The 18,256-nt window shown below is 36.3% G+C and overlaps 1 protein-coding gene and 1 pseudogene across 1 annotated transcript; both read right to left on the bottom strand.

Annotated features, from left to right (window-relative positions):
* Window positions 1-3,395: 3,395 nt before the first annotated feature.
* On the bottom strand, window positions 3,396-9,508 carry LOC114759627 (potassium channel KAT3-like; annotated as a pseudogene).
* Window positions 9,509-12,405: 2,897 nt separating this feature from the next.
* On the bottom strand, window positions 12,406-15,664 carry LOC114759626 (uncharacterized). The gene is made up of 5 exons (XM_028948834.1): window positions 15,228-15,664; window positions 14,125-14,269; window positions 13,042-13,320; window positions 12,735-12,890; window positions 12,406-12,585 (listed from the first exon to the last, which is right to left on the bottom strand). The coding sequence occupies exons 1-5, from the start codon at window positions 15,662-15,664 to the stop codon at window positions 12,406-12,408; spliced, it is 1,197 nt and encodes a 398-aa protein (XP_028804667.1).
* Window positions 15,665-18,256: the final 2,592 nt, after the last annotated feature.

The raw sequence follows: 18,256 nt of genomic DNA, 5'->3' as shown, positions 1-18,256 counted from the left end.
CAAAGTTAAAAACTGAAAAATCACAGAAGTGTGAGCAAAATTACTCATGTTTTAAAATTAAAATATTTATATATCAGATAACAATGTGTTTATTCATTTTTTCAACATTTATAATGGCGTCAAACCTTTCCTAAAAAATTATCTTCCTATTATTCATGAAAGAGGAACATTTTTATTTTATTACGTGGAACATAAATAATATTTATTGTATTTTAATGTTATTGTTGGCGATGGCAAGTGGCAACGCAATAATTTTTGTAGATATGATCCCTTTTAATGTCTTCTTAACAAAATAATCTGTAAATATATTAATACTCCTTTAATCTTTAATATAATACCTATTTAATTAATTTGATTAAATTAAGAAAGTTAGGTAAGTTAGTTAATTATAAAAAATATGACATATTTTTCTAAAACACCTCAATCATTTTTCTTAATATTATCTCTCCTTCTTTTACTTGATTATGATTGAAAGAGTATTCATAGAGATAATTTAAAAAATTAATAAATATAAAAAATAAGTCTTATATTTAATATCAAAATTAACTCAATAATTAAATCATATATTAAGAACATGGAGGGTAATAGATAAGTCATGTGATTTTTCAAAAGGTGTTGGTTGCGCTCCCTTGGCTGAGTAAACAACGCCACCTGCCCAGCTCATGACTCATCTCTCAGTCTTTAAACTGTTCTTTTTCCTCCCCGAATTACTCATTACACGTCTCCCCTCGCAAACTTCCTTTATTTGTAATCTTTGCTATCTTTTGTAAAAGTGAAGGGCCAACATAGTCACGCTAGTTTTTGACCCGTGTGAGGGGGTGTGTTTAATCATATGATTACTAGCGAGTCTAATTAAAGATTAGTGGCGATAAATGGATGGCGTTGCGTAGGACAGAGTAATAGGCTGGTTGGGCAGCCTATGTTTTAACCTGTAGCCCGCCTGTTTAAAGTTACACGGGTACAAATTTGCCCATACATGAACCCATTTAAGCCCGTAATAAACGGGTTAAGAATAAATGGGCGGGTTAAATGGGTTACAGGCGACCTGTCGAACTGTCTTTCTTTTTTCTTTTTTTCTTTTTTTTTAAAGGAGCTGGAAATCTGATGTCGCCCTTCACGTGGTCGAGATCGGAGGTCAATGGCTGAGGTAGCTTAGCAGCAACGGAGGAGAGATGGTGACAGTGATGTGAGAGAGTAGAGAAAGAAGAGAGAAGCAGGTGAAGGAGGAAGGCAACGGGAAAAAAAAAAACGGTGATAAGTAAAAATTGGAAACTGGAAAGGATTCTGGGAAGAGGAAAATAGCGATGGCCTAGCAATGAGAAAGGATTTGAAAGAATTTGGGGAATAGCCGAATAGCGAAACTGAGCAATGAGAGGCGGAGAGCCGGAGAGGGTTTCTTTCGTTCTATTTTAGTTGTTTAGTTCTAAAATTTAAATGTTATATAAAAAATTGACAAAAGCACTTTTGTCAATATATATTTTGAGAGTGTGCCCGTAGCCTGCCCGTTTATTCTACTAGTTGGTCCATTTGAGCCCATCCATTTTGAGAGTGTTTAGGAGACATGAAAGAAATTGTATTCCAAAATTATGTTATAAAATTACAAAATAGCTATATATATTTTGTATAGAGAATATGGAGCATTGATGGATATTTTATTATATTTATATTTGATTTACTTTTTATTTTTGAATGATTATTTTTTATGAGATTAGATATATAATTTATTTATGACCAATGCAATTACAATTGGACTAGTTAACTCTAAGCATGTGCTTGGTACGAGGGAAATGGAGGAAAGGAGAGCTGAGAGAAAATTTTAATGAGCTTGATTTAGAAAATTAGAAAAGTGGAGTTTTAAAATTTTAACAAAAAGTATAAAATAAAAGAAAAATAAAAATTAATTAAAAATTTTTAACCCTATTTTTTAAATTTCTTAAATCAAATTTATTAAAATTTTCTTTTCCCTCTCCTCCCCTCTCTTCTATTATTTCTTTCATACCAAAATAGATCCTAAATTAGGTTTTGGTTGGGTCACTTATGAGTCCGATTTTAGTAACATGAGTTAGGAGATATCTACATTTTACTTACACTGTTGTGAGAGAAGGCCTTGTAGCGTTTGATGCATGGTAATATGACATCTTCACATCAATCCACGGGTCATATCTTGAAAACAACGTCTCTATGTGTTTTTTTTAGTGGAGTAGAGAATCCACGTCTATTTCTATAAGTGAATGAGAGATATTTGAAAAACGAAAAAAAGTCATATTTTTGGGGAAGTAACTTTCTTGAACATGCTCTCAAACACAAAGGTATGGCCAGTTAAGTGATTGTTTGTAATGGTAATAAAATTATTTCAAAATAATTCTTTAATTATAATTTATGAAACACAAGTGATTATTCAAGTAAAATTTTATCTCAATTTTATAGAGACATCTCTGTGATATTATTTCCCTGAAAAACCAAACTTATTTTGAATCCGAATAATAAAAATTTTCCGAAATGTGCAAAAAAAAAAAAAAAAAACTACACCAAAGCGAATAAATCGGGGGAAAAATTATTGAACGAAATAATAACATAAAAACTTTGAGCGGGAGAGGCATTAGCCCTCTGCATCTTTCTGCCTAAATTCCCCCTTTCCTCCGTTCGGCTTCACCGAGAGGGACGTCCTTGGCAGTCTACGCTACGGTTACGATGGTTGCTTCAAAGTCTAGCAGTGGCTATCTCTGCACCTACTTCAGATTCCTAGCGACACTTTTCTACAGATATCTACGGTGAGTCCTTAGCTGTTTGTTCTTCTTCATCAAACCTTCCCGCTATTACTGTAACTACTGCTTCGGTTCCATTACAAAATTTTCTTGCGATCTTGCTCTCGAGTTCAGGAGATTGATAAGTAATTAAATGGTTAAATAATTGCTCATGCTACTGTATGCAGGGAAGTTGTTTCATCTTCTTTTCTGAAATACAAATGTCTCATTATTTCAATATCATGTGATGCGGTGTTCTTTCAATGGACTACAGTTAACTGACTATGCTGAATCTTTGATGTGGATATTACCTGAACAAACGGACAGTAATTCCTTGTTTTCATAAGTTCCGATGGTTCTGCTAGGCCACGCAGCCATATCAAATGAAGTCCAAGGTGTAATGGAGAACATGCTTAAGATAACCAAGAGTTAGCTGATCATTATTAACTTTACTCGATATTCAATTTTTATCGACGAATATCTAATTACCTTTTAGGCATTGTTTCTCTCAATATAACGTAGTATAATTATCGTGTTGCCTGTCAACTATCAAGTATCAGGTACATTGCCAAAACTTGCGGTCTTGGTATCGTCACTTAAAATAGCAACATAGCAAAGAGATCAGCCCCTGGTCACTTCTTTATTTTACGTTTAGAAGATATACAACTCATCTTTCTCTCTTAAGACGCTCAATTTTTCTACTTCTGAGCCATCAGCCATAAGAACCTTGCTTCCTCTTTTCCCAAACTTCTCTGCGCTCACAGTTCAACAATTCATCTTGTCATTGCATTCTGCTGCACCACACTATGTTTGATTCTAAGATCTATGATCAGAAGAATAGAGCTTAAGCGTGGCCTTTGAATTTTCATCAAACTAACTTGGTGCTTAACCTTTGATTTGCTCTGTGAAGTAGCTTATATCAAGTCCGACTCGTTGCCTTAAAAAGGCTCTAAAAAATTGCAACCCGGCTTTTTATGAAACTTCAAACTAATCTCTAATCATGGAATGAAATCAAAGAAGTCTTTCATATTCATACTTACCTTTTTATGTTTTATTTGACGCTAACTAGATGGACCCCCTACATTGCAGAGTTTGAAAAATAAGTTGTACTATTGTGAATAATGTGCCTTTCTATGGATTTTTATATTTTATATTGATATTGTTTTGGGTGTTTTTAATTTCATTTTGTATTAAACTCCCCCCTGCACACATTGCAATCATATGTAATCTTCTTCTAGAGTCAATCATATATAAAGTTCCGCGAATGTAAATATACCTGCTAATATGAATAGTTCTTCCATTGTATCTGGGAGAAGTATGAGTTTTGGGGGGTTTGATTTTCCGTTTTGTTCTCTTTAGGATGATGTCCGTGGATTTTCACTCTAAGTGGGACTAGGCTGGCGCTGGATTAGAATTTCCTCCCCTTCCTGCAAAACAGTGGCAGAGTTTTACCAATAACGTGCAAAGGTTCATCTACTAATACTAATTATCATTTTCATTCTAATACTATATCTGGTTTTAATATAAGAGCTAGTTGACTAATTTGAGTAGATTAAGGAAGTTTATTAAGTTAGTTATTTGTAATAAATAGGTGTTATCTTCCTTAAAATACCCTTACTAATCATGTGTATTAGCTAGAACTACCTTGATGAAATATTTAACATGTGCAATTGCTATATAGACTACTTTGGAAAAAATGGTTAAATATGATAGACAAAATAGGGTATTATATTTAGAACCAAATTAAAAGTCAAATCAGTTCTTGTATTAAGGACCCGAGCAGTAATATCTCTACAAAATATTAACCTAAATCTTCTAAATGCAGCCTGGCGGTTTAGATTTGAAGTGATCCTCCACTGCAGTTTTTTTTTTTTTTTTTGGGGGGGGGGGGTTTACTAATGTGCGGGGGGTGCACACACAGGTGCATATCAATGTTTCTGGAGTGCTGTTTTGCTGAACCCTTAGGCGTCCATTGGTTCTGGTCTCAATGGCCCTGCACGTTGTCTGCTCACTGTAGACTCTAAGATTAACATGTCTTGTGGTCTTCAATGTACAAAATTAAGGTAACCTTGTTTATATGGCTTATCCTCATGATAATTTGAACCTTCATCATATACGCCTTGTTCTAGTGTCACCTGCTGCAAGAAATGCGAAGTGATCATCATAGGCTTGTATTATGCTAAATCAGATAATGTATGACCTGATTCATTTACGTCTATACGATATCATCATCATTCTATGATACTTTTCTGCACCATAGAACAATACATTCATGTGCAGGGGGTCTGAAATTGATTATCGATGCGGTAAAAAATGTAGATATACCTCAACATGAAGGCCACTCAACAATTCTGTCAGGTAAGGAATTTCGTCTTGCACCCTCCTTTTTAAGCCCTTCAAGTACTGAGGTATGAACCCGCAAAAATAAACAGATGAGTTGGGAATTGAGATAGAATCTTTGACATAGGAGATACCTGTTCTATCACCGACACTTAAGATCCATACATAAGTAAATGTTCCTTCACTAAGGTGAGGGGATATGGGTTATTTCTACTTTCATGCTTGAATAGATGCATACAGCCTTCGTACAAAACTACGGCAAACTTGAAGAATGCATATGGCATCTATGATGAGTATAATGGTAAGCTTGAGTGATAAATGACACGTGCAAAATACTAAAAGAAAAAGAAACATATGATGTGTCTGAATTGTGAAACCTGATTGAAGTTGGTGATAATTGCTTTCCCGTCATCACTGTGTGGTTGCACCATTTGCTTGAAATGATCATGGCTAATTCGGATGACTTGGGAAAGCCTCCTACATCTCACTGTGAAAGGCTGGGGGATATTAAACATGACCCCTATTTCTCCTGCCATCCCTTCGTATCCTAGCTTCAACAATAGCTGCAATAACATGACAAGTTCAGTCAAACGGGGGGAGAATATTTCAGCTTGAAAATAAGGATGCCAGTTTTGAATTCTCTCAGAGACCTTTTTTAGGCTCATATGTCACTATTGCGACGTCACTAGAAGCAGGAGTACACGTTGTGACCATAACTACGGATAAGAGTGTTCCTTTGAGGAAAACAATTGTCCTTGAGATTCCGTCTTACCTGTTCAGTTCCATTCTTGTTGATTATTACATCCTGCAGTTAAAGACAGCCAAGCATTGCATGTTAGACTTAAGTAAAAGGCGAAAGAATAGTTCGCTCTGTGCTCACCACACGGCTCCGTGGTTAGTATTCCATTTTAGACTACTACAGGACTGAACTGTAAGAGAGAGATAACTGTTTTACCACTGCTCCAGATGCCAAAATATAGAAATATGACGGCATTTCGTTTTGCAAGATAATGTCAACCTTAGGTGGGTAATATTCTACTTTGATTTCTGACACCTGAGTTATTAAGTGCCGCCGTCAATTAGTTGCTTTTGACATAATTAGACTCCTTTTTATTATTGGCTATAAGAGGAGAAAAACTTTTTACCAGTTGGGTGATAAAATTATCAGACTCCTTTAAATAAATATGCACTTTCAACCATTTCCCGGAAAAGATGCTGAGCAATACTCGGCCTAATAGCCTTGGGCAGTTCCTGGAGTACTTCTTCTTGCTGTACCTCTTCTGTTTTAAACTTCAAATGAATGTGTGATAGCATTTGCTCTTTCAAGTCTTTTGGGAGTTTGCTTGCGTATTTTCGTGCTTGATTGATGCATCCCTCTACAAAGCAGGGGGATAAAGAATGTTAGTTTTGGTATGGCCTCTCATAAATTTCAAGACCCAAGTGAGAGTTTATGTTGCCTATTAAGGCAACAACTAGAAATTACTGGTCAGAATATGAGTCATTGCGAATCGTATGGGTGACATGCAAAGTAAGTTGGTTGGCCTGTTTTTATGTCGGTTGGAATTTTACAAACCCAGCCCAGATAGTGTGGGTTGCTAGTTAGACGAACCAATCCACCAACTCTAATGTTTTTTTCAGGCCCAAAATAATTTCTAAAACCTATCTAACCCACATAAACCTTTTTTTTTTTTTTTTACCTCCATATTATGTAATTCACATAATCGAATCTTAACACCACATAAACCACATTTAAGAAAAACGAGACAGAGACATTCAAGAAACACGAGACGGACGTTCAGGTTCATCTGTGATCCGTCACTTGTGCACCTTAACATATTGTACGCTGAAATTCACACATACAATAACAATCACATAATATGACTCTCATTCATCAATTATAAGATATAATACTCCTCCAGTCTTTAATTAGAACTTACATTTTAGAGTTAATATTTGTTCTATATATAAGATTTATTTCACATATCTATCATTTTTTACTATATTTTACACTTCAGAGTCAATTTTTACTTATTTCATACTCCTCTAGTCCTAAATATAAGATTCTTATATACACTAGTATAAGGATTTATATTTAAGATCAAATGAGTATTATATAATTCACATTATTTAATCTTACCATCACATAAACCACATTCAAGAAACACGAGATACTGAGATAGAGACATTCATGTTTCGTCTGTGATCTGTCACTTGTGCTCTGTGACACATTGTACGCTGAAATTCACACATACAATAACAATCACATAATATGACTCTCATTCATCAATCATAAGATATAATACTCCTACGGTTGTGCACTGTGACACACTGTACGCTGAAATTCACACATACAATAACAATCACATAATATGACTCTCATTCATCAATCATAAGACATAATACTCCTACGGTCTTTAATTAGGACATACATTTCAGAGTTAATATTGATCTTATAATTTTACATGTCTATTAATTTTTGTTAAATTAACTTAATTAATATTCTCTCAACAATAACCAAGTAGAAAGGCGAGGAAAGAAATTAAAAAAGATGATTAGAGTATTTTAGAAAAAAAATATATCAAATTAACTAATTTAAATAATATTTTAACTCTATTCAAATTAGTTAATTAGGTCTTACATTAAAAATTGAAGGAGTGATATTTAGATCAACGTACCATGGTATAAGTTCGGACAGTGCCCCGGACGACCAGAGTTGTCATGTTTCCAATTATATATGCACTGATCATGAAGCCGATGTTAAATAGCATATATAAAATAGTGAATATTTTCTCGCCCATATTCACAGCGGTAAGAGTGACCATAGACCAATATACGGAATACGTGTATCTTAGCCAGACGCTCCTGTTTTCAAAAAGGTGCACCGGCTTCCCAATCCACGTGTTCTCAGGTGTTTTGTTGTGGGCAGCCATCCAATAATACATGCAGCCCGCGAAGTGCACTACAAATAGCGTTGTCTGTGGATAAAACAACGAAAACTGAAGCATTAGTAAACTTGTATAATGAGGCAGCTTGGTGATCATTAAGATCAAAGATGGTGTAGAAGATACTACACTCACGCATTTAAGTTTGCAAAATCTTGTGGCCGAGTAACTAATTCGTATGTCTTTCTCTAGCCTGCAGAAAAAATTTGTTTCGATTACGTTTGCGAAAATAGGTACCGATAGTCACCCTGAGAGCCTGTCCGGTTTTCGTTACTTTCAAGAGCTCGTTCAGTTGAGCGATTTCTCTGTACTTCCCGGGTAAATTTGTTCAGAAATGCTTCTGAAGTCCCCCCCCCCTCTCACAGACACGCGCATACACTAATAATTCGGCCATCGATTAAGGTTAGCTTGAGGAGACAGTAACTGGTTCTAGTTTTAATGAATTGATTTGTTTAGAAGTAGAGAAGGGGTAGAGGATCGACTTGGTCATCTGTTAGGGAGATCTTTTCCTCGCACGCGCGCGTGCACACCCCACTCAGTGCTCCGGAAATACTTCTGATGCTTTGTAGGGACAAATGGATCCTGATCACTTGTAATTTAGCTGTCAAAGCATCAAACTGATAATATTCTTAACTTCGGTTTTAGGAATGTACCTTACAAAAAGTTGGCTGACACGCCTTAATCGCCAAAGCCTGAGCATGTTTAGGAAGCCAAAGACTTCGCCTTCATATGTTCTGCCCTTTTGGATTTGGCATATCTGCAGAAAAGGCAGAGTTGCTGCCACGTTCATGGGAAAATGAAACTTTCTCATGTACCTGTTGAAGTGAAGACGCCACAATCTTGTGAGTACTAACAATACAATCAAGTGTATCTGTCACTGCTTTTTGGTGTGTCATTTGAAGGCTCAATTACAAACTTGCCCCATGCAGGCCTTCGCATCATATTTTAATAGATTGTCAAAGCGCGCGCGCCCGCACACATGCATACGCACACCTGATGGCGATCTTCTCGTGGTCATCAACGAGGAGATAGGTTGATTTGTCCAAGTAAGCTACAAAGAAAGTTAGGACCATATCAACGACGAAAAAGGCATCGACGAGTAGATCAACAGGCCACAATGACCCAACAGCAACTTCTGTGGAAGCCAGCTCGAACCGAGATGCCCATGCAGAGTATGCCACCAATGCCACAAGGAATGTCTGCCACAGCCTTCATTAAAGAAGGAAAAAGCTTCAGTTCTGCCCTCGTATAGGAAAGGACACAGAGAACGGCCAAGTCAATGCGAAGGAGTTTATTTTACCGATATCAATGATCAGAGGGAGCGATAACATATTTTCTTGGGTTTAGGCGATTATCATCAACAATGTTGGAGCCAAATGCTGGCAAGAGGTCGCTTGAGACTGAGGCCAAGGCCAAGTTTCTGATTTCATCACCAGCAGTCCTTCTAACTAGCAACGGTAGTGGTTCCTTACTGTGAATCATTGACTTCTAAGTTCTAACCAAAACCCCTTCTGTTCTTGTTTAGTAAAGGATCGAGAAATCAGAATAGCCAAGTCTATGTTTAGAAGCTGAATTTGCCGATATCTACGATCAAAGGAAGCTATAACGTATATTTTTTAGGGCTTCGGTAACTGTGATCAAGAATGTTGGCGCCAAATGCTGGTTTCAGGCTGCCTCAAACTGATGCCCACTTTCTGATTCCATCACTCGAACGCCGTCTTACTGGCATTGGTAATGGTGCCTTGTTATGCATTATTGACGTAATTGAGAGATTGTTATTGTTGAAGGCTTTGGCAATAACGATGATAAGGAGCTTGGGAGGGATTTTCGTAATAGAATGAGTTCTACGCAGTTTATATCGTAACTGGACAAAAAGATAACCTCGTTTGGCAGGTTCATAATCTACGAAAAGCTAGAAAAGGCTGATTATTGGAGTCATGTTTAATTGTTTACTTGTTTCCTTCTTGGGATGATTTACAATGACTTCAAGATTGACAATACTAATATCCTCTTTTATTTTTCATCTTTTATCCCTTTTTAATGGGTTTATCTTTTTTTTATTTTTTTTGCCAATTAGCCTATTTTTAATTGTTCAGATACTTTTTCAACTTTTATTATGAATTTGTAAATTGGTGCATAAGTGCATTAATGTACTCGGGTGCCGATGTAATATCCGATAGGATGGTCATGCTCACGTTACCTATCACAATCCCTTGTAGGGCTTGTACTCCTTTTCAATTATTATAAATAGTTATAAAAAAAATCAGTTAATACCTTCAAATTTTAAGATTATTTTCAGCGAGTTTACTAATTAAAGGAGATTGTTTAGTTAGAAAATATCAAAACAAAAGACATTTAGGAATAAAATTTATATGACTAGAGAGGTCATTTTAACGATATGGTCCATATTTTATGGTCCTGGGAAAACATGTTCCATGCTGAAAAATAGAAGTCCGACAATCATTTTTAATTTACAATACAAATTTGATACACACATGGAAAGTAATGATCGGGATCAACATCAGAAGGATGACCAAAAGCACAAAGCCATATTGATATTAGCAGCAGGACCAAAAATGACAATTCTCAAATATTATCAATGTAACTTCCTGCTTTGAGCTTAAAGAGGTAAAATAATTATTGAGGAAATCAATTTAGAATTGTTCTCCACCTATCACTTCTCTTCATGGAACCTTTTCCCAGAACCCTTTCTATTTGAAATCTCCAACAACCCGAATCACTCACCATTTCTCTTCATTAAAATAAATGCTTGTAAGGCTCACCTAAGCAAATAAGCTTGTCTCTGTCCATGCACGGAGGACAATGCTCATGCCATATTTGAGCTTTCTTCATGCTCTCCTGCCTCTATTTTGGTTCAGAGTATTCCAATAATGGTATGGGGTGTCGAACTATATGTAATAAGGCCAAAGAGAGTGATTGAATGTAAGGAAAGAGAACGAGGGGGAGAAAATACTTTTTTTGGGCAATTAATTGTACTTTATTCCGGATATATACTGTTTCTATTTTGGCATCTTGTATTCAAAAGTTCGTTTGCCATAATGCGCTATTTAAGATAATTTTTTTATCATGGTTTACAAATCTAATTATTTCCTAATTTATTTTCACCTATCCAGATTCATTTTCTAATCTGCAATTAATCCCACAACAATTGCGCTATCTCTAAGCTTAAAGCAGGATATTAAAAATGTCAGCTTATACATATATTTAAAGCAATAAAATTCATGCATTGTCCTTAAAAAACACGCAATTCGAACCTTCATTGATCAGTTTCCAGGTGTGAAAAGAAATACACAGAAGCATCGATAGCAGAAATTTTATCTTGCTTCTATATTTAAATGAATACAGGATGAAAAAGAAAAATTACCTGAAACCTGTATAAATAATTGAAGTGCTTGTGGGTTTCACAGTAGATGCAAATACGGGCAAGGGTTGTCGCTGTATACTGATCCACTACTAAATCTTGTGGTTTAGTTAATGATGTTCTTGTTGAAATGACTTCCTCTAAAACAGGCATAGCACCATAACTTAAAATATTTTCAAAGAATCACCTAATAAAAGATGATGAAAATAACCAACTTTCATTCCATTCCAAGATTAAAAAACATCTCAAATTAATTCTGGAATGTTCCAATGAGCATATCAATTCTTAAAACTTCGTCAAATAACTTTCCTTTCAAATTATAGCAGAAAACTAAATTGCAATGAAACACTATTTTAAGTTTGGAGCGCCTGTCTACAATAATTTTCAACATCATCAAACAGAAAACTAAAGATTACTGTATTGTTGAATGGCACTTGATCAAGTACTTGTTCTTCGTAGTTTTTTTTTTTTTTTTTTGGGGGAGCTGATGATAACCTTAATCACCAGGCCAGAGTTTAAGGCTAGCGCCAAAATTAAAATGGATTGGAACCTTACCATTTTAGTACAAAAAGGTCAACATAAATGGATGGAACTGAATAATTCTAATATCATAGGGCAATAAATAAAGCCTCCTCGCTGTGAGTGGCTTCTTAGTAGACTCTCTCTCTTGTCTTTTCTTATAAACCTGGCTCATATGTCCATTGGAACCATCATTATATAAGTGTTTACAATTAGTATCACTTCTATTTTATGAAGAAACTGAGGACAGGCTACCCCAGAAACGCTGCTTTCTATAGCACTGTTCATGATGATGAACAAAAAGATCCATTCATTAAAGCATATTGTTGGAAGAACATATTAAGGGAGAAGAGTAATACAGAGACAAATATTATAAGCCATTCACGTCATTCATTATTGATAAGCAATGGCAACCCTTCAAAATGAAGATAATCTAGAAATTCAAGCTTGCAGATCACAATGCTGTATATATGGTATATTATACTCGCAGAGGACTTTGGACAGAAAGTCTTTCCAACACGAAGTTCTCAACGAAAGGGTCAGAATAGGCTTCTTCATCTCCCAATGCCATTTGTCCTTTTCCAGATAGTGTTAATGAGAATTTTGAATTCCAAGATCGGCCAGAATTGACAAAGGCAACAAAGGAGGCGAGATCAAGCTGATAACATAAAGTGTCACAAAGTTGTTCCACACAGGACATCTGTCGAAGTAAAAAATATTTATCAATAACTTTACCCCTAAAAATACCCAGTACCTCAAAGCAAACCTGAAATATAAAAATGAAAAATACCTCATCTGATTTATAACCATAAAAAGAAGATTTGATTCCTCAAGCTGAATTACTTGTGACTTACTTTTCCAGAGCAGCTGCATTAATTTCCTCCGTGCTGCTACTTTACCAGCCAGTAAATCCCACCCCATGGCAGCTACCAATGGCTGTAGCTGGGGAAACAACTGGAGAGCCTGCAGTATACATTAAGTACGCATATTTTATAGTTTATACTTGAATATATAGCAGTTTAGGAGAACTTAAATTGGTAGTTCATCTATTTAAAACTGAAGTGGAGGGGTGCCTGCTTAACAGACTAGTGTATTAACAAAAATGGACACATACATTGTTGGCTTCTTCAAGTTGCTCTCTCTTCACAGCAGACAAGGCAGTATCCATGATACACTCAAGTACATGTAGTCCAGAAACACGAGCATAATGGTACATTTCTGCCTTGCAAGAATTGACTACTTTATTCAGGGAAAATGTCTTATCATCTACATCCTGATGAAGCTTCACCTCAGCGCAATATCTCAGAAACCGTATGAGAGGAGGTGGGACGAAGTTGTCAGTTTGAGCTCTATAAACTTCAATCTCTTCAGGCAGCAGCTCATCATGAATGGTCTGAGGAAAGGATTGATATCTGATAAAGCTTTTTTTATTTAAAAATTAAAAAAAGAACTCATACATGCAAGAGACAGATTTTCCTTATAAGATGAAAACATGATTAATTCCAGAAAAGGCTGGTATGTTATAAACTCATTGGTCAAAATGTATATTGTTAAAACACCGGCTTAGGATCATTTTGATCAAGACACTACAAGAATTTCTCGAGTTTACAGAACATCTCTTGAAACTCAAGAAGTTTTCAGTCTGCTTGAACAACAAATTAACAACATAATATAATTTGTCTGAGAGTTAGGTTAAATGATGTGTATAAACAACTATTGGGCTGGGCTTATACTAGTTATACTACCATTGTAGACGACTTACTTTTGTTATTGTAAAGTGAAACGGAAAACTTGACAATGAAAGTTGACAATCACATTGACACCTCTCTTTTCCCTCCCTTTCTTACTCATTGACTGATCTAAACACAGTTCAACCTGAATTCAATTGAATGGATCTCATATTTTGCATGCTCTAACTCTAGGTTTTTTATGACACTGCTTCAGTTGTTCTTGAGTCTCTCTTTTATGCGATGGCTTTTCATACATGAATTCTACGTGTTTAATAGTGCCACTTTGACTCTTTCTGCAAGCTACTATGATAAGCAAATCAGCAAAAGATGTCAACAAGGTATATTTCTCATGCAATTAAAAAATGCCATGATGCAATTTAGCAAGATAAAGCAATAAAGCATGTTACCTGCAGACAACTTTAAAAACAACATAAAGAAGATTTATGCCAAAGAAACCCTCTATGCATCTGTATCATTTGAATAATATCTCCGCAATCTGATGAAAGGGCTTCTCCATAAATCATTAGCAGTTGGTCACGCATGGCATTCCAAGAATCACCAAAATTCTCACTTCTTGATAAAACACTCTTGAAGAGGTCTTTCAAAACTATGCTACAAAAAACATTAAAGAACATGCAGATATAAAAATCTAGGAATAGAACTATGCAGCATGAAGACAATAAATGGAGAAGAGAGTTCCCCAACTGCAATAGAAATTCAGATCAAGAATAGTCCATGATCACTTATTCAAATATGTAGCAAGTGCTCATAACAAAATACAGCAAAGAACAATAAAAGAACATTAGAAGAGTACATAGACACATGCGCACATACAAGACAAACACACAAAACTCGAGACAGAGGGCATAAATCAAATCTTATAACTAAACTTATAGCATCGAATACACATTGACTGTAATAGAGGTACCGTGCTTCAACTTCCATATTGCCAGTCCTTTTGACTTTATTTAATATGTTTCAAAACTTTTGAAATACCATTGTATGTTTTGAAACAGCTCAAAAACCTGAAAATTTTTAGTGAAGTAAATAGAAATGAGGAACGACATCTAATTTGAGTTGAAAACTTCAGTTTAAATTTTATTTGTGTTTTTATGCCACTTTTCCTGTTTATAGATATCCTATCATTTTTTTTAATTTTTCATGCATTAATTTAATTTATATATGTCCTGCATTCGTATCTTCAAATTGTAAAAATTGTCATATCAGATATATCTTGTCGTGGTCTCATCATAATATGCCTCCATCTTGGTGCAACCTAGAGCAGGGGCGATCAAAATGAAAGAGAAAATACTTGGCAAAACAGAGAAGTTTTTCAAATTACGTGAATGGTTCATCCACTAAAGATTTAGTCAAATAATACTCTAGTTACGTGAAAATCGCCAGTATTTCAACACGCAATTCATTCATTCAGTCCCCATAAAAAGACTTCATAACTTATAATTGGAATAAATTTATAATATGGACAACTTATCAAATAAAAGGAATCAATATCAGACAAAGATGTGCGAAATGAATGCCGACCAAGCAGGGCAATAGAAAATAGACGCACCGGTACTCAGACACCTCGACTCCTTGATCAAAATGAAGAAATCTAATGTGTGAAACTGCTTCTTCTGGATCACCCGCTTTCATAACTTGCTTCATCGCATCCAGATGAACCACCTGAACGGTCTTTAGTATTAAACCGAGAATTCTAACACCCTCTTCTTCCGACAACTCTACCTGGGCATCGCCACTTTCTCCCACTGTTGTTGCCAAGCCAGGATCGTAACACTCCCACAGTCTAATTTGCTTATGTATATTCCCACAGAGCGCATAAAAAATATCTGCATGATTCAAAATCACCCTCCTCAGACATATCAACTCTCCTTCTTCGACAGGAGCAACACTGGCAGAAACCGAAGACGCAGCCCTATCCATTTCTACATCCTCTTCTGGCCTCAGCCTCTTCATTCCCAGCTCCAAAATCCTATCCAAAATTCTCATACAGCGGCCCTAGTCACCTTTTCCATCTCTTAATTCTTCCCCTTCATCCAATTTACAACGTTGGTCCTCCGAACTTCCTGCGCCCTTCAAATTATCTTTTTCTTTTTCTGTGCTTATGCTCTTCCTTGTGCTTCCTGACAACAGGTCAATCAAATTTTGAACTAACAACAAGAACTCCACGCGTAACCGCAGTGTTTCTGAGTCGAAGTTCCATGCAGAAGAAGCATTATCGAATTGTGACAATTCAATCGTCGCTAAGTGGGTGAGAAGAGCAGGAGACGAACAAGAGGGTGACCATAAAGTATTCTGGAATCGACCCGAGTGAGCAACAATGGTCTGTAAAATAGAGCGAGCTAGGTCACGGTTCCGACTACAAAGAGCAAGAAGAATAGCTCCCAGGGGTTCGAATTGAGCAAGGTAGAGGTGGTTAGCAGCCAGACGAGCGAGGAATTGCGTTTCTTTGGCCATCGTGCGTTCGAGAAAAAATTTCCGATGTTCGTGATCTCACCGCATCAAAAGAAACTCAGAGAGTTCGTTTTATCAAATTATTGAATTTGGTGTGTTTGAGACTGATTGCCTAGTTTTTGCGGCCTGCGAATTGGACGATGACCAGTCTGGCTTGCGAGAAAATAATGAAAGAAAAGTAGCCCGAGTGTTTCTCACGTATACATAAGAAATGGCGGTACGCCCAGTTAGGCGCCCGGTCGAGGTGCAAAGATTAGACGCGAACCGGATATCAGCTCGTCCAAATCTGAGCTTTCCTAGTTCGCCCACGAGTTAAAGTAACAGACATGAGACACGGGATTAAAGATTAGACGCGTGCCCCAGGTTTCTTACCTTTATTCACCTGAAATATTACACTACTTTGCTTTTTGAAAAAATCATTACATGTCTGCAGTTTTTCTTCTTTTTAAGTAAAACGGCCAATTATAATACACTATGCTTAATATAAAAAATAATTTAATTTTTAATTTGATTTTAAATATAAGATCCCAATTTATTTTGTCTTTCACATTTAACTATTTTTTCAAAATAATCATTGTAGTAGTTGCACATGTTAAAAATTTTATTAAATAATAATTCTAACTAATATACGTAACTGATAAGAGTATTTTATAAAAAACAATGCCTAATTATTACAAGTAACTAACTTCAACTAATTTTTACATTAAAAACCAAAAGTAATATAAAATAAGAGGAGTAGGGATAAATAACCGCGCAAAGGACAACAGCATGCACCAGTAGGCTGAGCAAGTAACCCACAATCCATTGGACCCGCACGGACCCAGTAAAAATTTGTCTATTTAAGCCCGCCCAAAAAAAACCCGCAACAAACGGGCTTAAACGGGAGGGCTTATACATTATATGGGCGAGCTATGGGCACAACCCTGGGCTGCCCGTGCCCGCTTGTGTATAGTATTTATTTTTTTACTTAAACATTTCTTTATAAAATAATGATATTCTATTTCGCATCATGTCATCTCCTCTTGATCTCCTGGCAAATGCAGTGGTTTTTAAATGCACTGATTTCGGTTTGAATCCTACCTACTCCAAGTTAAGGTGCACCCAGCACCCCGAACTATTTTTCCAGGTGCACCCAGTGTCCTAAAGTAATCTTCGGTGCATCCAGTGTTCCAAACTAATTAAAACGGTGCATCCATATCCCGAGCTAACAGAAAAGTTAAGTTTGACCGTTATTTGCTGACTCAGCCGAAGGTTGACCGACATGGCGGACATGTAGGCGTCTGATGTGTATTATTTTGACGGGCCAAGGTGCAAACTATTTTTTCAAGTGCGCCCAGTGTCCTAAAGTAATTTTTTGTGTATCTAGTGTCCCAAACTAATTAAAACGGTGTGTCCACATCTCAGGCTAACAAAAAAATCTCGTTTGACCGTTACCTTATTGACTAAGCTGAAGATTGACACAAAAATCCTAAATGGGGAACACAGACGTCTGATGTGTATTATTTCGATTAAAGCTCCCAAGACGAGCTGGTAGCAGCGGGTGTTTTTTCCGGAAGGTGACGACAATGTCGACGAAGTGACCAGGGGAAAGTTTACTGTGTTCTAGGAGGAGAAAAACAAACGTGAGTTGGATGAGGAGTTGATAGAGAAGGAGATGGATGTGTGTGGTGGAAGAAATGGGATAAAATCTTAAAGACGAGGATGGGATTGAATGGGTGGTACATATACCAAGATTTAAGAGGGCGGATCGGTGGTCTTTCTTTTTTTGAGTTTTAAAACTGGCAGAAGATAAATGTTAGAAGAGGGGAAATAAATTAAATTTTTAGTCAAAACAATACACATTAGATGCTTGTGTGTTCGTCATCTAGGATTTTTCGGTCAACCTTCAGCTGAGTCAGTAAGGTAACAGTCAAACCAGACTTTTCTGTTAGCCTGGGATGTGGACGTACCGTTTTAATTAGTTTGGGACATTGGATACATAAAAAATTATTTTAGGACACTGGACGCACCTGAAAAAATAGTTTAGGGTGCTGGGGGCACCTTGGCCCGTCAAAATAATACACATAAGATACCTACGTGTCCGCCACGTCGGTCAACCGTCAGCTGAGTCAGCAAATAACAGTCAAA

Source organism: Neltuma alba, unplaced genomic scaffold, assembly GCF_004799145.2.
Source record: "Neltuma alba isolate B1F8T4 unplaced genomic scaffold, ASM479914v2 tig00010875_pilon, whole genome shotgun sequence".
Lineage (NCBI taxonomy): Eukaryota > Viridiplantae > Streptophyta > Magnoliopsida > Fabales > Fabaceae > Neltuma > Neltuma alba.
Note: the sequence above shows the minus strand (reverse complement) of the source record. Positions and strands in the feature narration are given on the sequence as shown.